Genomic DNA, 22,042 nt, shown 5'->3' on the forward strand with positions numbered 1-22,042 from the left:
CGGAAGTGGCGGTGCGTGTGACGCCGCCAGCGAGGGGGGGGTGGGACCTGGGGCGGAGAGCGGTTCGCGCGCTTCGGGCCTAGTCCGGACTCGCCGCCGCCGCCGCCATATTCCCGGTAACGGGGGCGCGCGGACGGGGGCCGGCTGTGCCGGAAGAAGGATCGGGGCCGGCGCTGAGGCTGGGAGGGGGTCGGTTGAGCTTGGGACGGCCGGAGTCCGCGGGCGGAGGGCGGCTTGGGCCTTTGAGAGAGGAGGCTGAGGGCACCGAGCCCGGCCGGTGGGGAGCGAGTGGGAGAGGCCTAGCCGGAGGAGGGGGGGGAGCGAGAACCCGGCCTGGGTGGGAGGCGGAGGTGGCGGGAGCTTCCGGAACCTCGGGGGCTTGGCCGGTGCCGCTCGGGGGCCTAGACAGGTGCGGCCGGCTGAGGTAGCGGGCTTCGCCGCGGTCGTTCCTCACAGCCCGGCCTGAAGGCCCCCCCGAGGGCCGAGGCCTGGGATTTTCCCATCGCGCCACCCGCGGCTGCGGCGCTAGTTGGGCGCAAGTCGGGTCGGGCCCGCGGGTGATGGGCAGCGAGCCCCGCGAGCCCGGGAGGCCTGGGAGAGCTGGGGGCGGCGCGAGGCCGGGGGCGGGGCGGGGCGGAGCGGGTGGGGCCGAGCTCGGGCTGCCGGGATGCTGCTGCGTCTCTGGAGACCGGAGGTTGGCAACCATCGTCCTCCTCTCCCGGCCCGGGACCCTCTTGTCGCCTTCTAATGCCTGTCCTTTTCTGAATATCGCAGTGGCAGCTTTTCCACTTTGTCCATTCTCCCGGCCCGAGATCTTCTTTGCGGAGCCATGTCAGAAGGAGTGGACTTGATTGATATATACGCTGATGAGGAGTTCAACCAGGTGAGGGGTGGGGATTTTCCTCCCATCTACTGAGGAATTACTTCCGTCAAACTCGCCTGGACTTAAAGCAGGAGTCTGTTGGATCTAAGAAAAATTATCCCCCCCCCCCCATCATCTTGAGAATTTCCCCCTAGTGGAGACTAAAGACTACTGACCATTCCATTCCGCTTTATGTTAATTTCCACCTCCAGGCTAGATTTTAAAGGGTTTGCTTTAAGAGCAAATAAAAATGTGATGTAACTAGAACAGTGAATCAACCTGTGGAATTTGCTTCCCCAGGAATCCAAAGTTGGATGTCAATCTCCTCACAGACTAACCACGCTTTAAAAACCGTCAGTTGCTTTTGTTACAGTATTCCAGAGTTCAGTGTTGGTAACTGTTTCTTTAATGTTTTTTGAGAAGTCAGCCCAATGATGATAGTCTGGTCTCCCATTAAAGCACAAGAACGCTACATCATTTAGTTTCAGCTCTATTCCAGTTGTCTCCATGTCCACAGGCACTTGGATATAAACTGAATTAGTGAGCCTTTTAAAAGATAGAGTAAGGCTGGGCTCTGTAAACATAGCCAGTCAGGAGGCTGAGATCTGATGATCTTGGTTCGTAGTCAGCCCAGGCAGGAATCTGCAAAAAACCATCAAAAGCCAGAAGTTAAGCTGTGGCTTAAGTGTTAGAAATACTACCCTTGAGCAAAAAATACAGAGGAATAGTGCCTGTGCCCTGAGTTTAAGCCCCACAATTGACACCAGGGGGAGGGATGGAAGAAGTGAATGTAGAGACATAGGATATTCCAGTTAGAAAACAAGTATGGATTCATTCACCCTTTGTTAGATTGGTTAATAGCTTCATGTTTTTATGGTATTAGGAAACTAGGATTTCCCCTGAAATGATTGTCTATGCAATTCAGTTCTGTGACCTTGAGGTCAGAGTTCAACAATATTCTAGAATCCTTATTTAAAACTTACTAATATCTTACCTGGGTTATTTTCAGCACCATTCTCCTTGAGCAAGCTGGCTCTTATCGGTGTCTTCCAATGGGTATACATAAAGATCTGGAAAGAGCGTGGAAAGAATGGAGTAGAGAAGAATACCCTGTTTGGACCCTGACTTTGATATGAGGCAACAAAGGAGGCTAATACATCCCTTTTCTCCCCTTGCCCTAATTGGCATAAAATTATTAAAACTTTTTTTGATGCATTGTGGCATTTATTATTTTGGTTATACTGAAGGTTTTTTTTTTTTTTTTTAACTCAGCCTAATGCAAGTGCTCTACTACTTGAGCCATGCCTCCACCCCTTTTTGCTTTAGTTTTTCAAGTAGAGTCTCCCACTTTTGCTGGCCTCAAACTGCCATTCTCTTCTGCCTCTCTCCTACCTCTGCCTCTTGAGTAGCTGGGAGCTATAGTCATGTGCAATTGCCAGGTCCATATCAAGGCTTCAAATGTTAAGGTTTTAAAGCATATACAAAAGTAGAGCAGTTGAACTACATTAAACCTACTATTCAGCTATGCAGATTATACTTTTTTCCGCACGAGTAGGGGGCTGCTGAGGGCTGAACTAGGTAGTCTTGCACATGCTAGGTATGAACTTTTCCATTGTGTGATACCTCTGGCCCCAGTTATACTTTTCTTCAGAACCTCACGCTTGCTAGGCAAGTATTCTGTCACTTGAACTGCCAGTCCATTTACTTTTGTTTGCTTTTCAGAAAGGGTCTGTACTACTTGAACCACTACCTTGCCTCTACAGAGTAGCTGCTACCACAGGCATTCACCACCACATCTAACCTAATTAAATTTTGTAATAGCATTTTCCCTGTGTCTTCTCTGTTAAACTTTGAAGTCCCCTATTTATGACTACTAGTTGTCTTATTAAGAAAAATGTTTAAAGTTCCTGTCTATTTATTAACAAGTATTTTAATTCCTCATCTCTATGTGGTTGACAGTGTTGCTAGTTCACTTTGAAAAATAAGCAAAACAGGGTCTTTGACTTTATGCCATGTTTGGTCTTTAAAAAATGATTGTTTGGGGGCCGAGAGTGTGGCCTAGAGGTAGAGTGTTTGCCTGACATGCACAAAGACCCGGGTTCAATTCCTTGGTATCACATACACAATAAAAGCCAGAAGTGGTGCTGTAGCTCAAGTGGTAGAGCCCTAGCCTTGAGGAATGCCCAGGGGCAGTGCTCAAGCCTTGAGTCTAAGCCCCAGGACTAGCAAAAAAAAAAAAAGATTCTCTCTTTCTTTGAGTCTTGGTGTTTGTTTTGGAGGTGCCACTCCTAAGATTTAAACATAGCCTGGGCACTATCCTTGAACATTTTTGCTCCTCCCTGTGCTGGCTTTGAACCATGATCCTCAGATCTCCACCTCCTGAGTAGCAAGGATTACAGATGTGAGCCACCAGTGCCCAGCTTTTTTCTCTTTTAGACAGGTCTTGTGATATACTTTAGATGGAACTGGAACTTAGTATGTAATCTAGACTGGACACTGATTTGTCCATATAGACATAGGCCTCAACAATTAATTGTTTCTTTCTTTCTTTGCTGGTACCAAGGCTTAAGGAGACTTGTGCTCATGCTTGCCTGGCCACTTGACTTTTTTGCTCCTATCTTAGTATGTGGAGTCAATTAGATGTTTATACCAGATAGGTAACATTTGATGTTGAGAAAATGCTGGGAATTAAAAAAGGATTTGTTCAAAATGAAACAAGACTGCAGGTAGCAAGATTGTTACAAGTTGGTATATACTGAGGGAGCCAGTACAAATTATGTTTTAGAATGTTTTAGGATTATCATTGACTTGCCTTAAGCTGCATAAGAACCTCCTCTTGAGTAGACTTTGCTCCCTGAGGAACATTAACATAATTCCTAGATAGAACCTTGTGATTCTTAAACCCTGGTCTGTTATAACATGTGCTACAAAAGCTTCTTGTGCAGGCCTACTCTATTGGGCTGGGAGTAAAAGTATAGAAAGGTGACCGAGAACCACTGCTTTCCTGGGTGCTTTGGCTTTGTTCCATGGCACAGTATGCCTAGCTCTTTTCCTTCCTTCATTCCATCAGTAAGTATAGTTGAGCTACTTCCATTTGCTAAGCATTAGCCAGAGCTAGTGAGGTAAGATGTTGGGATGGGGATGAATCCTGTGCTCAGAACAGGAAGAGGGCAAGAATGATGGTGATGGATAATAATAATAATGCAGAGTAACAGATAACAGTGATGGACGGAAGGTGCAAAGTGAGAACTATGGAGATGGGTATGAAGCCCAAATTTTAATTCAACCCTGGTACAATATATTAGAATCAAATGGGTTGCTTTGAGAAAAATCAGTTCTAGGCTAGTTGCATCTTTTAATCAGAAACCTAGAAGAGCTTGAAAATAGGACTATTGAGCATACAGGTGAGGAAAATCTTACCTGTTTTTTTTGTTTACAACGAAGCAGAGTTTCAAGTTGCAGTCTCAGCTCTTTGTGTGCTATTGCACACAGAATTCTTCTTGAGATACTTATTCCATATTAAATGCATATTGTTTAACTTTTCCAGAATGAAAGTTTCTGAATACTACTGCATGTTAAATGTGGTTTTCCACTTAACATGTAGAATTACATTTTGTCTCAGCCTAATCTATCTCTAGATAAATTATCAGCTTTGATAATGAGACAATTGGAAGACCTTACCTGATTTTTCTCTTGCTAGATAAGCAAGTAAAATGCTTATTTGTGCTAGACGCAACTTGATGCTTCATTTCTTCAGTAGAACTCTCTCCTTGCCTTCCTGTGCTGTTCCACCAGCTTCTTTGAACTGAGATACCCAGAGAGACCATTGGAGTCTTTGAACAATCTTTGAATACTTTCATTTCTAAAGGGTAATCTATGTTCCAGGGTCTTCAGAGATTAAGCTTGTCTTGTTCTTTAAGTGGTCTTGAAGGAGGAAATTGGTTAGCAGTAGTTATTGGTTACTTTGAAGCTTATTAAATATGAAGAAGTTTCTGGTGATATAATTGGTCTCTGAGCTGTCCAAATCTATGTTATTTTACTAGTAACTTACAGCTTACTAATTGTATGTATGTATGTATGTATGTATGTATGTATTTATTTATGTCTGCTATGAGGTTTGAACTCAGGACCTGGGTGCTGTTCCTGAACTCTTTTTTTACTCAAGGCTAACATTCCCCTACTTTGAGCCACAGCTCTACTTGTAGTTCTCTGGTGGTTAATTGAAGATAGGGGTCACAAGGACTTTCTTTCCTGGGGTAGCTTTGAACCAAGATCCTCAGATCTCAGTCTCCTGGATAGCTAGGATTACAGTCATAATTCACCAGAATCCGGCTGACAATTTTTACATTAACTTTTAGACATCTCTGAATCACAAAAGGAATCATAATACAGTTCTATTGAATATCTAAGATATTGCCTTTTCTTAATGTCTTTTAAGTTTCCATTGAAAAATCCTTAAAATTTTTTGTGTTGTGGGCTGGGAGTTTGGCCTAGTAGTAGAGTGCTTGCCTAGCATGCATGAAGACGCCGGTTCAATTCCTCGGTACTGGAAATGGTGCTGTGGCTCAAGTGGTAGAGCGTTGGCCTTGAGGAAAGCCCACGTGCTCAGGCCCTGACTGGCAAAAAAAAGAAGAAGAAGAAATTGTGCTGCTAGGTCTTTGTGATGCAAAGTACAGTTGCTTGCTCTATAATATCTTCAGGGGATTGGTCTCAGGTCCCTTTCTCCATTTACCACAATCCTTGGGTACTTAAGTCACTTATTTTAAAAAAAAAATGGTCTAGGGCCAGGAGTTTGGCCTAATGATAGAGTGCTTGCCTAGCATGCATGAAGACCATGGTTCAATTCCTTAGTACCACATACATTATAAAAGCCAGAAGTGGTGCTGAGGCTCAAAATGGTAGGGCTCTAGCCTTGAGAAAGCCTAAGGACAGTGCTCAGGCCCTGAGTACAAGCCCAGGACTGGCAGAATGAATGAATGAATGAATGAATGAATGAATGAATGAATTTTTTTAAAGAAATGGTCTAGGGCCTAGGAGCGAAGCCTAGTGGTAAAGTGCTTGCCTAACATGTATGACACCTTGGGTTCAGTTCGGTACCACATACTCAGAAAAAGCCAGAAGTGATGCTGTGGCTCAAGTGGCAGAGCGCCAACCTTGAGCAAAAAGTGTTCAAGGACAGTGTCCAGGCCCCAAATTCAAGCCCCAGTACTGGCAAAAAAAAAAAAAAAAAAGAGTGGTCTAGGGGCCAGGAGTTTGGTCTAGTGGTACAGTGCTTGCCTAGCATGCATAAAGATCAGGGTTCGATTCCTTGGTACCCCATACATAGAAAAAGCCAGAAGTGATACAGTGGCTCAAGTGGTAGAGTACTAGTCTTGAGAAAACCCAAGGACAGTGCTCAGATCCTGAGTTCAAGCCCCAGGACTGGCCAAAAAAAAAAAAAGTGGTCTAGTGTTTGCATATAACTTACCCACACCCCTTTCATGTACTTGGCTATAGATGACTTAATTTTATTTTGACAGTGCTGAGGACTGAACACAGTTTTTGAGGCAAGCGCTCTACTAACTACTAAGCTATATCCCTATCCCTATATTGTTAACTGTTTTTTTTTTTTTTTTGCTTGTCCTGGGCCATGAACTCTGGGCCTGAGTATATTCTTGGGCTTTCTCAGGGCTAGAGCTCTACCACTGGAGCAATAGTGCCATTCCCAGCTTTTTTTCTATATGTGTGGTACCGAGGAATCAAGCCTGGGTCTTCATGCATGCTAGGTAAGCACTCTTACCACTAGGCCAAACTCCTGGCTCCACTTTTAACCTTTTAAAGGCTACTGTCAGTCAATAGTTGGTTAAATCTGGGTACAGAACCCACACATATGGCAGGAAGACTAGTAATGCACTCTAAGCATTAGATCATTGAATAGAATCCAGTGACTTTTAAATCCTTTCTGTTCCTTAAACCACAGGGGAAATCATAACTCATACATGAATTAGGAAGGTCTACAACTGGATCAGTAAGCAGTGCTGGGGATCAAAGCCAAGGTCTGATGTACAAAGCAAAAGCAATCTACCTCTGAGCCACGTTCCCAGTACTTCATGTCTCTTCAGTAGTTATTAGACTATTGAGATATGTTCTGTTAGCTTCAGAGCTTCTCTAAATCAGTAACTTCCAATGTGTTTTGCATTTTGGTATCCACTTTAACATTCCCTTATTTATATTTATAAACAAGTTTTATTTAGTATTAAATAATACTACTATATAACACTGGACTTGGGAAGTAGCATAAAATTTTCAAGACAGATTTTTGTTAGTGCATCTGAGCTATGATTTTTAGAGCTGACCTCACTAATAACAGCACACATGTCTCATGATTTTCTGTTTCCATGTTCATTCACAATGTATCCTTTGATGCTCCTAGGTGGATAAAGTCAGCTATTTCACACTACTAATAATGTCTTGGGCGAGAAATCTATATAAACATAACTAAGATGCAGTTTCAAATGAAGGTTTTTTTTTTGCATAGGACTAGAAAGTCTTTATGGGTTCTCAGTAAACTGGTATGAAATAGGAAGAACAAAATGAAAGTTTTGCAAATGGACCTGTGCCCACCCCCTCATCTTTTAGGACTCAGAGTTCAACAATACAGATCAGATTGACCTATATGATGATGTGCTGACAGCCACCTCCCAGCCATCAGATGACAGAAGCAGCAGTGCTGAGCCACCACCTCCTGTTCGCCAGGAGCCATCTCCCAAGCCCAACAACAAGACGCCTGCAATTCTGTATACCTACAGTGGTCTGAGGAATAGACGAGCAGCTGTCTATGTAGGCAGCTTCTCTTGGGTGAGCAACGGTAACCAAAGGGGGTGGGCTGGAGGAAGAACACTGGGAGCATTTTCAGAAAACACTGGTGCACTGTCTTGTGCACTGATGGGGTTGGATTTCTTTTCCCTGGGATCAGGTTGGATTGATCTCTGAAAGAGAACTATCCTGCGGATGTACTGATGCCTTTTCTGCCCTGCCCCTGACCCTGGGGCTTTATGTCTAGCAGGGTCATCTGTGGGACAACATTTCAGAGTGAACATCTTGAACTCTTGGTGGTCATTAGATGATCCTGTGATAATGGTGGGTGATGGGGATAAAAAAATCTTGATAGCTCTAATACATTTGGGGTAGGTAGTGACTTTTACAAGTTATTGTCTAACATGTCTTTAGGCTGGTGGGGAGGTGTGATTTGTTCAAATATGCATATATATATACATATACATACATATATGTGTGTGTGTATATATACACACTGTGGGGAAACTTCTAGTGGTTGTCAAGCAACTCTAGCCTGACGGATGTATAATAAAAATTGCTAGCAATCAGTGTTTGAACTGATGAGCAGCTAGCCTAAATAGCAGTCAAAATTAAAATAGGGCCAGTCTTAATTCTTAAAAATAGGCAATGGGGGGGTGGTGAATGGATTCTGAATTCTGTATGAGTAATAACAAGAGAAGCCTACAGGAATTAAAGTATCGTTGGCTTTGGGGTTTTCTCTGGGAAGTTGTACTTGTGGCTGGAGTCCTAGGTTTGGGACATTTTGAAGTGTAGATAGAATTCTTGACATTTCTCCCTTTCCATCTTGCCGGCCCCAGTGGACCACAGACCAGCAGCTGATCCAGGTTATTCGCTCTATAGGAGTCTATGATGTGGTGGAGTTGAAATTTGCAGAGAATCGAGCAAATGGCCAATCCAAAGGGTGAGGTCTGGATTTGGGAAGCCCTATTTGTTTGTAACTATTAGGGAAGCAGATAATAGATATCCACACTATATTTTGGCCCTGGGTCTAACCCTTGCAACCACTTGTCCAGTTTACTGTCTTGTTTGGATAAACTCAGAATGGAAACTTAGCTGCAGTATGGTAGAATGCCCATTTGTTAATGGGGAAAATAAGACTGGTTTTTAATTCTCCAAAAAATATTAAGAACATTATAGGGTGGCATCTTTTTCTTATTGATAGCTTAAGATAGGGATCCTTTGCTTTGCCAAGTAGGTAAATAGATAAAAATCACTCATTCTGACTTCTTTTCCTCAAGGTATGCTGAGGTGGTGGTCGCCTCTGAAAACTCTGTACACAAGTTATTGGAACTCCTGCCAGGAAAAGTTCTTAATGGAGAAAAAGTAGATGTGAGGCCCGCCACCCGGCAGAACCTATCACAGTTTGAGGCACAGGCCCGGAAACGTGAGTGCGTCCGAGTCCCAAGAGGGGGTACGTGGAGACCATCTGTATGAGGGGGGAGGGTTATGGGTTTGTGTTCTGTGGGCTAAGACTGTTGTGTGGACACACGTGAGGGAGGGCACTGGTGGCTGTCAGTGGTGGCATGATCAGTTGTAAGCCACAAAGTGAGATTTGCATAGATGAAATCATGCAGTGGAAGCCAGGTAAGTTCAGGTTCTGCCACTGTCTCATTGTGTGACTTTGGACAAGTCACTTTACTGCTTGGAGCATGTATCCCCATCTAATAAGGATACATGATGTAAAATATTCCTGTCAACTCTTAATTTGCATATTTTCCCTTTGTTTTTATCAAAAAATTGTCATATCAATAATGGGCTGAGTTGAAAGAAGCAGCCACCTGGAAGTATACATAAAGATAATTATTGGGAGGGTAAAGAATCAATTGAGGAGCTGGGCAGGATGGCTTATGCCTATAATCCTAGCTACTCCGGAGGCTGAGATCTGAGGATCAAGGTTCAAAGCCAGCCCGGGCACAAAAGGGCCTGAAACTCTTATCTCCAATTAATCTCTAGAAAATGGGAAGTGGGGCTTGGCTCAAGGGACAGCACCCAGGCCCCATGACCCACAAAAAAGTGGGGGAGAGGGATCAGTTGAGGGCCTAGTGATAGAGTGCTTACTTAGCATGCACAAAGCCCTTGGTTCAATTCCCTGGTACCATACATACAGAAAAAGCCGCAAGTGGTGCTGTGGCTCATATGATAGGGCTCTAGCCTTGAGAAAACCCAAGGACAGTGCTCAGGCCCTGAGCTCAAGCCTATGACTGCGCCCCCCCCCCAAAAAAAAAAAATCAACTGAGCCAAGCACTGGTGGTTCTCGCCTATAATCCTAGCTACTCAGGAGGTTGAGATCTGAGGATCTCAGTTCAAAGCGATCCCAGGCACTGAAGTCTGTGAGACTCTCATCTCCAGTTAACCACCAGAAACTATAAATGGTGCTGCAGCTCAAGTGGTAGAGCCCAGCCTTGAGTTGAAGAGCTCAGGGACAGGGTCCAGGCCCAGAGTTCAAGCCCCATGACTGAACAACAACAAAAAAAGATACATAATTTTACAGCTTCATTGAGGGTGATGTGCCTACGTCTTTCTACTCAGCTGTTTCTTCCTTTGGTATTATCTTTCTGAAAAGGCAATTGTGATGGTTATTTTTCAGTCTTGTCACCTTGATAGATGTGGTTCTGTAAGTGGCTTAAAGATGGCCACTTCTCAGACTAGTAGTATGGCTCAAATAAAGGACCTACCTAGCCCTGAGTTAAACCTCAGTATTGATACTTACTCTTACCCTCTCTCCAAAAAGAGATGACCATAGATGCAAAAAAGCTTTTTTTGTTTGTTTGTTTGGTGGGTCATGGGGCTTGAACTCTGGGCCTGGGCACCATCACTGATGTGGTGGCTCATGCCTATAATCCTAGATACTCAGGAGGCTGAGATCTGGGATCAAGGTTCAAAGCCAGCCAACCTAGGCACTAAAAAACCTGAGAGTCTTATCTCTAGTTCACTACTAGAAAACCGGAAGTGGTGCCAAGGCTCAAGGGGTAGGGCAGTGGCCTGGAGCTTAAGAGTTCAGGGACAACACCCAGGCCCAGAGATAGGATGGTAGGCTTGAGCTCAAGACCTGAGGGACAGCGCCCAGGCCTAGAGTCCAAGCCCCACAACGAAAACAGTTCCCGTGTGTTTAAGGCACAAGGAACAAGAGTGCTATAGCAACCACTGGCTGTATTCTGAAGTAGAGAAATTGAGGTGGTATCATCATACTTAGTTCCACCTTAGACTTGCCTGGGGCAGGGATAATGACTTACTCTTCATTCCCTCTGTACTTTCTAAGAATCTTTCTACCTCCAAAAATTGCAAAGCCATATATAATCATGTTTTGTTGGAGCCTGTGATTAATACCTAGCCTGAGAATGAGAAAGGACAGACAGATGTAACCAGGTGACCTAACATCAGAAGCCAGGTTTGCATCTGCATACGAACATGCTCTGCACCCCTATCATGTAGGATATGATCTGGTAGTATTTCCCATATAGGATTTAGATCATTGAAATGTTGTTAATGAATTGCATATTTAACAATGTTTGAATAAAGTTGAAGCATCATATGCTCTTCAAGTGTGTCTTTCTCCTAATCTTGGTTACCAGTTTGGGTATGTGGAAGAGCATCTTTTGACATACAGGAGGACTTTTCTGAGTAATGTTCTTTTCTGGGTTTGTCTTAACTGGGATAATCTTTATCTCTGAACCCCCCCCCCAAAAAAAAATAATAATTTTTCCTTCTGTCTCAGCTACTGCAATTACCTTCCTCAGGAGAGGTGTCAGTTGATTTGCTGAAGAATAAGCTGGTCCAGTCGGTATGTGTAAAGTTTTGGCAGTAACATCAGCTCTATTTGCTTTGTAGGAATACCTCCACGGGCCCACTCTCGAGATTCTAGTGACTCTACTGATGGACGAGCCACACCCTCTGAGAATCTTGTGCCCTCATCTGCTCGTGTGGATAAGCCCCCCAGCGTGCTTCCTTACTTCAATCGCCCTCCTTCAGCCCTTCCCCTGATGGGTCTGCCCCCACCCCCAATTCCACCCCCACCACCTCTATCCTCAAGTTTTGGGGTTCCTCCTCCTCCTCCTGGCATCCACTACCAGCATCTCATGCCTCCTCCTCCTCGATTACCTCCTCATCTTGCTGTACCTCCCCCTGGGGCTGTCCCACCTGCCCTTCACCTCAATCCAGCCTTCTTCCCCCCACCAAATGCTACAGTGGGGCCTCCACCAGATACTTACATGAAGGCCTCTACACCCTATAACCACCATGGCAGGTAAGAACGGTCTTGTTCTCTTCAGATTGGAGCCAAGTATACAGCCTGTAAAGCAGTTCTGGAAAAAATACACAGAAGCATGGTGCTGGTGGCTCATGCCTGTAATCCTAGCTGCTCAGGAGGCTGAGATCTGAGGATCACAGCTCAAAGCCAGCCGGGCACAATAAAAAAAAATCATGAAACTTTTATCTCCAATTGACTACCAGGAAACTGGAAGTAGTGCTGTGGCTCAAGTGGTAGAGCGATAAAGCCTTGAGCTGCAGAGGTCAGGGATAGTGCCCAGGCCCAGAGTTCAAGCCCCATGACTAACCAAAAAAAAAAAAAGTGCACAGTCCTGAGCTTTTCCTCATGGAAACTAGTGTCATGGTGTTGAGACACCAGTTTTCTTTTCTTTTTTTTGCCAGTTCTGGGCCTTGAACTCAGGGCCTGAGCACTATCCTTAGGCTTTTCCTCAAGACTAGCACTCTATACTGCTTTAGCCACAGCACCACTCCCAGCCCACTCCATGGTGCTTTTTATTTAGTGTTTTAGCTTTTGACCTAAACCGTATCTTTAGTATCTCCTTTTAAAAATCTTTATATTGGGGCCAGGAGTTTGGCCAAGTGGTAAGAGGGCTTGCCTAACATACACGAAGACCTGGGTTCAATTCCTTGGTACACCATACTAGGAAAAAGCCAGAAGTGGTGCTGTGGCTCAAGTGGTAGGGCTCTAGCCTAGAGAAAGCTCAAGGCCCTGAGCTCAAGGACTGGCAAAGAAAAAGAAAGAAAGAAACTTGATATTGAGTGCCATGAATGGCTGCTACAAATACTTGTCTAGCATTGTCATATGACATAAATCCTGTCCTTAAAGTGAAATTGAACATGTACAGTATGAAGCTATTGTACAGTAGAATATAAATAGGAGTGCTGTAGGATATGGTAAAATTTATAAGAGCTGTAGGCAATGAAAAATGGTATTATCTCCCTGCAGCCGAGATTCGGGCCCCCCGCCCTCTACAGTGAGTGAAGCAGAATTTGAAGAGATCATGAAACGAAACAGAGCGATTTCTAGCAGTGCCATTTCCAAAGCGGTATCTGGAGCCAGTGCAGGTAACTTTTACCCAGCTGCCTTTTCTTTGCCTTCAGTTTCTTCCTTGTTTTGTCATTTCATTGGAAAAAGTTCAATAAAGTAGAATTGGAGCACTGTTAAAGATACCAGTTGTGATACACTTCACACATAGTTTGATTTCTTGGTTTTGAAGGCAGCTCTGATGGTATTAGCCAGTATCTAAACTTGCTCTTAGAAAACCAACCTTGTGACTTATACCATCTCCTTTTGTGGTTTTTTTGTTTGTTTGTCTGTTTGGGGCTTGAAATTCTGGTCCTGGGCACTGTCCCTGAACTCTTCAGCTCAAGGCTACTGCCCTACCCCTGGGCCTGGGCACTGTCCCTGAGCTCCTTAGCTCAAGGTAATTGCCCTACCTCTGGAACCACAGCCCACTTCTTGTTTTCTAGTGATTAATTGGAGATAAGAGTTTAGGATTACAGGCATGAGCCACCACACCTGACTATCTATCTATATATTTTTTAACTTGCTTTTCAGTTCCTTTAGAGCATTTATTTACCCATAGGTTTACCTCATGTTTCTAATGATTTTACTAGTAATTTAGGTAACCATTTTTTCTTAGGCAGGCCTCATTAAAAGCAATATAACCAAGGGAAACATTGTTAAATGTGCTGTTCTGTACGAACACAAATTTTTAGAATTGTTGGGTTTTATTGTTTGCATACTATATTTTAATGTCAAATTGTGTTTGGACAAAAAAAATATATATATATATATATACGGGTTTATACATCTACTAGCAGCATCTGACAGTCTCTGTTAAGATTCATAACCATTGCCAGGCATCAGTGGATCAACCTGCAATCCTAGCAACTCAAGATCTAAGGATCCACTTTCAAAGAAAGCGTAAGTAGGAAAGTCCTTGGGACCCTTATCTCCAGTTAAAGCCAGGAATAAAGGTGTGGCTCAAGTGGTAAGAATGTTAGCCTTGAGCAAAAAAGCTAAGGGACGTTGCCCTTGTCTTCAGTTGTTCCAGTTTAGTACTAGTACATATACACACATACAAAGATGAAAAAACACTGGCATATGTGCTTGATTGATCCATATTGCCACACTTCTTTGAAACAGCTAGTTAATTTTGGTGTGTGTCCTCCTGTGTTCTCCTTTTGACTCAGTTAGTTTACTGCCTTTGCTCATCCTTGGCTTTTCCCATCTATCCCGTCAGGGGATTACAGTGACGCAATTGAGACACTGCTCACAGCCATTGCAGTTATCAAGCAGTCCCGGGTCTCCAACGATGAGCGCTGCCGAGTCCTCATCTCCTCTTTAAAGGACTGTCTTCATGGCATCGAGGCCAAGTCCTACAGTGTGGGTGCCAGTGGGAGTTCTTCCAGGTGAGTTGATGATTGCTTCAACAGTTGACCAGCCCTGAACAATGTTCTTCTGGGAATTGGTTAGGGGAAAAAATGGAGTGTAGGGTATCTATCTGATAAGGACCTGCTGAAAGAGTTTTTTCTCTGATGTTTTAAAGAAAAAAATTAAAGTTTTGTTAAGTGTATAATACCTGAAACTTAAGTTGGGTAAAGCAGTGGAGTTACCGGGGGTGGGAGGTGGGAACTAGTATAGTTTTTTAACCATCAAGTAGCGTTTAACTGTCAAAAAGCCAGAAGTGTAGCTGTGGCTCAAGTAGTAGAACACCAGCCTTGAGCAGAAAAAAGGCTAAGGGAGAATTCTTGGCCCTGAGTTCAAATGCCAGTACCAGCACTTAAAAAAATAAATAAATAAATGAAGTATTAGATTTTCCTGCCCTCAGCCAGCTTCAAATCACATCAGATCTCAGCTTTTTGAGTAGCTAAGATTAGATGTGAGCCATCAGCACTTGGCTAAAATTCTTAACACTATACTTGATGTGTTAGTAAGATCCTAACTGTTTAACTTTCACTCTTTTCCCACAAAAGATAAATCCCCAAAGGGCTTACATCCTCAGATAGTATGCCCATTGTAGAGGTGTGGAGGTGTAGATGAGTACTTCAGGCAAATACGGGCAGATACCAAAATTACTCTGGGTGAGGCTGCAGGATATTTTTTTGATAGGAAAAGACATCGGTCCAGAGAGAGGTCACCCAGCCGGTCCCGGGAGAGCAGCAGGAGGCACCGGGATCTGCTTCATAATGAAGATCGGCATGATGATTATTTCCAAGAAAGGAACCGGGAGCATGAAAGACACCGGGATAGAGAGCGGGACCGCCACCACTGAGAAAGGTAGGAAGACTCATTCCTGGCTGTGACTAATCTTCTATGAAAGATGGTTATTTATTTGAAATCCCTCCCTCTCCCCTCTCTCTGTTTCTCTGTCTCTGCTAAGTTCTTAATAATATAGAACTTTCAAGTAAACATTGGCAAATTGATCAAGACAGAAAAGAATTTCTTATTCAAAGAGGATTGCTTTTTACTTAAGGCACAATACTGATGACTTTAAGAATTCATATCTACTAAAAAAAAATTGGGGCTGGGCACTAGTTGGCTCATGCCTATAATCTCTGAGAGGCTATGTTGAGGCTGAGATCTGAGAATTTTGGTTTAGAGCTAGATAAATCTGAAAGACTTAATCTCCAATCAACCAGCAAAAATCTGGAAATTTGGCGTAAGTGGTAGAGTGCCAGCTGTGAGCAATAAATCAAGTGAGAGAGCAAGGCCTAGAGTTCAAGCCCCAGTACCAAGTGGGAAAAAAAATGAATTTGATAATTGAGTTTTTATGCAAGAGAGAGCTGGTGGTAGAAAGATGTATTTGTTTTCAATAAGATCTTTAAGTAAACAAATAAGAAAAAATAATTAACTCATGTAATTGTAAAGTTCAGTTAGGATTGTCTGGATTCATGGACTCTGCTTTGCGAACAAGATTTAGTTGCCCTGCATCTCATCTCTGCTTTCTGTGGTTTTCCTTCTCAGAAAGGCTGTGCTTTGGGCGAGGGTCCTGTATTTCCAGGTGAAATTCTACCAGTTTGTCATCTTATCTGAAAGGATATGAAGAAGAATCATTGATAGATAACATGTAATGAAGGGAGAGCAGATGTTGGTGTGTTTCTATGGGAAACAGACTAGGATCTGTCAGTGTTGACTAGCAGATAATTGTATGGTCCTTTTATTCTGTGTTTGTTCTGAGGTAAGGCATTTGAGGAGGGTAAAGAGAAAGACAACAGATCTATATTTTGTAAACAGATAGACCTTAAGGAATTCTGTGCTCTGCGCAGACACTGCTGTTCTGCTACTTCTTTGCTACTCCTCTGTCCTTCCTTAGAACATGGCCCCTCTGGGAGCTGAGGCTGAGTGGCCCAGTGAAGGAATCTTGAGTTGTTGTTGGTTTGGGGCCTGGACACTGTCCTTGAGCTCTTTTGCTCTACCACTCTGCCACTTTGAGCCATGGCTGCACTTAAGAATTTTTGAGTGGTTATTGGGAGATAAGAATCTCACAAGTGCTTTTCTGCCCAGGCCGGTTTTGAACAGCAATCCTCAGAACTCAGCCTCCTGAGTAGTTAGGATTATAGGCACTCAGCTGAAGGGATCTTTTACTTCCCTCTGTATGGACCTTTGTTTGAGGGCATGTGCATGTACACTTTGAACTTGGAGATGCTCTTAGGTAATCTGTGGCTTCAACTGTGTCAATGCCTTACTGGTTTAAGATGTTTTCTGCTTGAAGTAGAGCTATTCTCACTTCATTCCTATCTTTCTGATTCAATGAAAATTGAACTTTGCATTCAACTTTTATCCAGTATGGGGATTCAGTCATGTGTGGTAGTGTATGCCTGTAATCCCAGCTAGACCCTATCTTGGGAAATGGTGTGAAATGGAGAATGGGCTTGAGTTTTTCCTTTATTGAAAATGAGACATGGGCACTGGTGGCTCACACCTGTACTTCAGCTACTCAGGAGACTGAGATCTAAGAATCATTGGTTCAAAGCCAGACTGGGAAAGTCTCTGAGACTCGTCAAAAAGCCAGAAACAGAGCTATGGCTCAAATGGTAGAGCACTAGCCTTGAGCACCCAGGCCCTACCTAGGCCCTGAGTTCAACCCCTAGGACAGGTACAAAAAAAAAGAGACAGACAGACAGACAGACAGACACTTGCCTGCCTAGGTGTTTAGAAAAGTCAACTGGGCAGAGAAAAGCCAGACCAGGTTCTAAGGATCCAAGCTGAAAGTATCATTTCAGGGTTAGAGGGTCAGGCCGTGTGGTGGATATTTTATTTCCCCTTAAATATCTCCTCCAGGTTTTATGATTCCTCCTTATAAAACATGTCAAAGGTATGCAGTTATTTACAATATATGCATATATAAAAGGTAAGCAATTTTGTATAGGCTGTGTTTCAGTTTGAGTATTAGTAGAAATTAAGCTGAATTTAATTTTCCTCTTTCAACTCTTTGTCTTTCATGTGGTCAGACCAAGCATACTGCCATGTGTAGACACTGGAAGCACTGTGATAGTGGACGCATGTACTAGTTATCTCAGGTTTGGTGGTGATGTGAGGAGTAGCATAACAGACTCTATTAGATAAAGAGTCTCAACTACACTGAAGTTTCTTTGATGGTGGTGACTACTGCTGGTTATTTTCTTTCCTCCTAAGCTGTTTTTTTTGTTGTTGTTGTTCTGGTGTGGCCCAGTGATTCCTGTTTAATATTCCTATACTTTTTTGTGCTGGTACTTAGTCTTGAACTCGGGGCCATGGGCTTTTGCTTGACTCTCATTCAAGGTTGGTGCTCTACCATTTGAACCACACTTCTGCTTCTGGCTTTTTGTCATATATGAGTCTCTCAGATGTTGTGCTTATGCTAACTTTGAACCATAAGCCTCAGAGTTCAGTCTCCTGAGTAGCTAGGACTCCAGGTATGCACCACTGGTGCCCAGCTTATATCTCGTGTTTCCTTGCTGCCATCCCCACCATTATCACCTAGGGCAAGGATACAAAGGTCCATTTAGATATTTATGACAATTCTCCAGGGCCATACAAAATTGTCAAAATGGGCAGGTGGTTTGGGGCAGTCACTGAAAGCATATATCTTGTCTGATCACATGCCAAAAGATCTCACCAGCCTTGTAAGGCCTATGGGCCTCATATTCCCACACCTGATCTAGAAACAATTGAAAAATCTTTTACGTTTTAGAACAACTTCTGAAAAGCTCTAGTGTTATGTGTATGTACACCCATGTGTAATCACAGTTTGGGATATTTTAACCAGTGCTGTTATAAAAGAGATCAGAGATTGAGGATTTTGCTGTGGAAGTACAAGCTCCCTGCTACAGCCTCTAGGGTGTTTGCAGTGGATGGATTTGGTGACACAGTTACTATTTGATTACCATTGTAATGTCCCATTTCCAGATTTTTTTTTCTTCCTCTTAAGGATTGCACTGAAGAGATTGTTGGAAATGGCATTTAAATTTCACATGTCCCGTGCAAGAACTTTTCTTGAAAAATTAGTTTCTTTCCAGACAAAATCTCCTATTTGGACTCATTTCTAAGATCTCATTCTGTTGTTTCCCCTAAAGTTAAAGTAAGGTAATACTACTCTTTAAAAACATATTTGCCCTACAGATTCCCTCACTACCACTCAGTACGCAGTATTCCTCATTACTATAAGTTTCTTCTACTTTGCTAGGCTTGTGTCCTCTTCCTGCATCCTGATTCTTATGTTGTTATTTAAGAAAATGCTAGTGTGTTTCATGTAAGCCCCTGTCAATCAGAAAATACCCTCTCACTAGTATTTTTCTTTCTCTTCTGATGTTCTTGTTTGCAGGACACTGGTTGGAAGAAAATGTTTTTTAATGGACTTGCATCTCCTCACCTTGATCAGGACTAAAGGACGGAGGCCGCTCCACCCCTTCCCCTCCTCCAAACCCCTAAGTCCCTCCAGACACCCAGGCAATACATTCTGTCCTACAGGATTGAAGATGGCTTGGCAGCCCTCCCAATCCCACACTTCCTATTTTGCCAGGGAAAAGAACCTAAAGACTTCATGTGGTGGGGGTTGGGGTGACAGACAGGAAAAAAGCAACATGTCCACTCCCCTGGTCCCCATAGAGAATGGTGCTTTGTCCAAGGAAACAAGTTTCTAATTTTTCAGCAGTGCAGTGGTAAAGTTGATGGGAAGACTTCTTCCCAGAGGAATTGAATCTTCCATGTATATGATCCAAGAGAGTGACTGGGTGTGCCAAAATATGCCCAGGGGCCTGCCCTCAGCACTAGATTTGATAGGGCCAAGAGGGTCTGAATCTTTGCTAGTATCCCATTTCTTTAACTCCTTTGAGGAGGGACTATGAGAACAGAAACTACCTTTTGAAAAGCTACTGTTCTTGGTTTTGCCCTCTCAAATGTTGACGGTTTATTTCTCTGCCCTCCTAGAGTGCTTAACCTTTTTGACTCCCTGCTGCCTGAGCTCCCAGTGGACTTGTCCTTCCAAAGCAGAGCAGCCCAGGAGGTTGCTTTCAGCTGGGAAGGATGGCAAGCCAGTTACCACCCTCTTTGGTTTAGTGCTTGGTTACCTCTTGGAATAACCAGCTCTTCAGTGTTCCTTTCCCTAGGGCTTTTCCATGTAACATGTAGGGCTCTTCCCCCAAGAAGGCTGCTTCCTTGTTTTAGAGGAAGGTACTGCCATTGGGAGATGGGGATTCTGGGACCTCAGCAATCAAGAGCCCTACTGAAGAACCAGGAGGATGGGGAAGGAGGCAGCTTGGGTGGGATGTTAGCCTACTTCCATAGGCTCTTCTGTCTTCAGGTTTGATGTAAGCATGGGCTTGCATCTCCCAGGTACACACTTTTACTTATTACCAGATAATCTGGCACTAGTATGCAGGTCAAGTCAAATTCATTTTCTCTCCACCTTTTGACTATTGACTCAATACCTTCCACATTCTGCCTGGAGGTACTTCCTACCTCTGATGAGGAAAGAGCAAGGAAGAAATGGAGCCTGACTTGAATGAATTCATCTCAGAGCTCTAAGGACCAGCATTCTGAAGGTCATTTTCTACATAGGCAAAAGGAATTGCTTGCCCCATAACATCCAATTTGTGATGATGCTGGTGAAGGAGGTGGCGGGAACGGGGGTCCTGCAGTGCCCGTATGGGGCATGACTTTTGCATGTATCCACAGGGCATATGACAGCTAAGGTGAGGAGATGGGTGTGTGAGGTATAGGCCACTGGAGACCTTGCTGGCTCAGTGGGAAGAGACTGAAATGGACTGAACAACCCTTCCTCTGTTTCCAGCACGTTTCTTATAAACCCCTCAGTGGATGAGGGAGATCCCCCAGGGTTGGAGAGTCACATTCCCACAGGACAGAGGCTACAGGATGTAGCTGTGTTTCCCCTGTCCCTAGCCCTGCCTTCACCTCCACTTCAGAACATGGCACCCGCCCAACTGGCCAAGTGTTAAGTGACGTGCTTATCCTCAAGAGCAGCTCTGGTGTCATTTTAAAATGTAGAGAAAACCAAGTAAGGTGACAGTTTTAAAGAAAACAATATATAGAATATCAGAACTGTTTACCTGGAGAATAATTTTCTCCCCATTTTTGTTTTGTTTTTACTCAATGACACAATTTTTAGTTTTATTTCCTGATAGCAAAAGGAAAAAGAAAAAAAAAAAGCCCTCAAAAGGCCAAGGCCCCGTCCCCCCTGTTGTCGGTGATTTGTTTGTCTTTCTGATAGGTTGAAAATTGTGTAATAAACTTGATGACGCTGTCAATCTTTTATACTGCATTGTATTTTTTTCCTTTTGTAACAAAATATTTTTAAATAATAAATGGGGTGTGAGCTGTTTCACGGATTCTGCATTGAATAGATTTGTGTGGGTGTGGGCTGATATAGATGCTTTGGGATAATAGCCGAGTTCTTAGCTGGAACTGCACAAAGAACAAGTTTTATACAGGCGTGGCTGGCTGTGACCATGGTGACACTCGACCTCTACTGTGAACCTGGGGGGGTGCTTTTTTTCCTTAGCCTGCTAATAAGCCTGGATGTCATCCTGTATTATTCATGATTCTTAAGACTTAACTTTTAAAGGACATTTACTTCTGTACTGTACAGTTCTTCCTGAAGACATCCAGATCAGGAAGGATTAAGCCCATCCTGGGCTTGAACTGAAGGGCCTGGGTGCTGTCCAGGCTCTGATACCTGAGCCACAGCTCCACTTCCAGCTTTTAGGGGGGTTTCCTACCCAGGCTAGCTTTGAACTTGGATTCTCAGATCTTAGCCTCCTGTGGCGCAAGAACTGGAACTTAGACTCAGGGTCTTTTTCACTCCTTTTTTTTTTGCTCTATCACTTGAGCCATACCTCCATTTCTACCTTCTATGCCAGTTAAGTAGAGCTAAAAGTCCCTTGGATTTGTCTGCCTGAACTAAGCTTCAAATCCCCATCCTCTGACCTGATCTGAGGAATTAGGTAGAATTACAGGCATAGCCACTTGGTGCCTACTAGATCCTGGCAAATTCTTGAAGCTAAAAAGGGGACAGGGATAGTTACAAACATGGCTACTTGGGGAAAGAGATAAGACATACATGTAGGGCCTCATTGTCTCACATTAAATGGATGTTCTCATTAGTTAATTCAGTATTTTGTATGTGTATCAGCACTAGGATTTGTACTCGGGACCTGTGCTCTTGCTCACCTTTCCGCTCCAAGTCTGGAGCTCTACTTGAGTCATGCTTCTTGTTCTAGCCTTTTCCTAGTTAAGTGGAGATTAAAGACCCTCTGGTCTGCCTGGCTCAATTTTATTTATTTATTTAGAATTGGCTACTTCCAGTTCCACATAGCCCACTCTGGAAAGGATCTATAAAATGAGATAAGGTGCTTACTTTGGGCTGGGTGCCAGTGGCTCATGCCTATAATCCTAGCTACTCTGGAGGCTGAGATCTGAGGGTCGTAGTTCAATACCAGCATGGGAAGGAAAGTCCGTGAGATTCTTATTTCCAGTTAACTACCAATAAGCCAGAAGTAGAGCAGTGGCCCAAGTGGTAGAGCACCATCTGTGATGGCAAAAAGGGAAGCCCTAGTGCTGACAAACACGAAAGA

At 43.7% G+C, this 22,042-nt stretch overlaps 1 protein-coding gene across 3 annotated transcripts; it reads left to right on the plus strand.

Moving 5' to 3' along the window:
* Nucleotides 1-37: 37 nt before the first annotated feature.
* On the plus strand, nucleotides 38-20,214 carry Cpsf7 (cleavage and polyadenylation specific factor 7). 3 transcript variants are annotated; one of them, XM_090347568.1, is made up of 10 exons: nucleotides 38-116; nucleotides 775-883; nucleotides 7,481-7,699; nucleotides 8,497-8,600; nucleotides 8,938-9,110; nucleotides 11,528-11,942; nucleotides 12,912-13,030; nucleotides 14,212-14,380; nucleotides 15,081-15,248; nucleotides 18,775-20,214. In XM_090347568.1, the coding sequence occupies exons 2-9, from the start codon at nucleotides 830-832 to the stop codon at nucleotides 15,241-15,243; spliced, it is 1,416 nt and encodes a 471-aa protein (XP_090203694.1). In that variant the 5' UTR covers nucleotides 38-116; nucleotides 775-829; the 3' UTR covers nucleotides 15,244-15,248; nucleotides 18,775-20,214. The 3 variants fall into 3 exon arrangements, with proteins under 3 accessions (XP_090203694.1, XP_090203695.1, XP_090203696.1); XM_090347569.1 differs by having other exon boundaries at nucleotides 8,938-9,083; XM_090347570.1 differs by having other exon boundaries at nucleotides 62-189.
* Nucleotides 20,215-22,042: the final 1,828 nt, after the last annotated feature.

Source organism: Megascapheus bottae, chromosome 16, assembly GCF_031878675.1.
Source record: "Megascapheus bottae isolate mThoBot1 chromosome 16, mThoBot2.hap1, whole genome shotgun sequence".
In the NCBI taxonomy this organism is placed as follows: Eukaryota; Metazoa; Chordata; class Mammalia; order Rodentia; family Geomyidae; genus Megascapheus; species Megascapheus bottae.

Excerpts from the sequence above, each read along its gene's own strand:
- Cpsf7 (XM_090347568.1), top strand. The coding sequence starts at position 830 with ATGTCAGAAGGAGTGGACTTGATTGATATATACGCTGATGAGGAGTTC. Across the intron at positions 9,111-11,527 it reads CGTCCGAGTCCCAAGAGGGG|GAATACCTCCACGGGCCCAC; the intron begins GTACGTGGAGAC and ends TTTGCTTTGTAG. Across the intron at positions 11,943-12,911 it reads CCCTATAACCACCATGGCAG|CCGAGATTCGGGCCCCCCGC; the intron begins GTAAGAACGGTC and ends ATCTCCCTGCAG.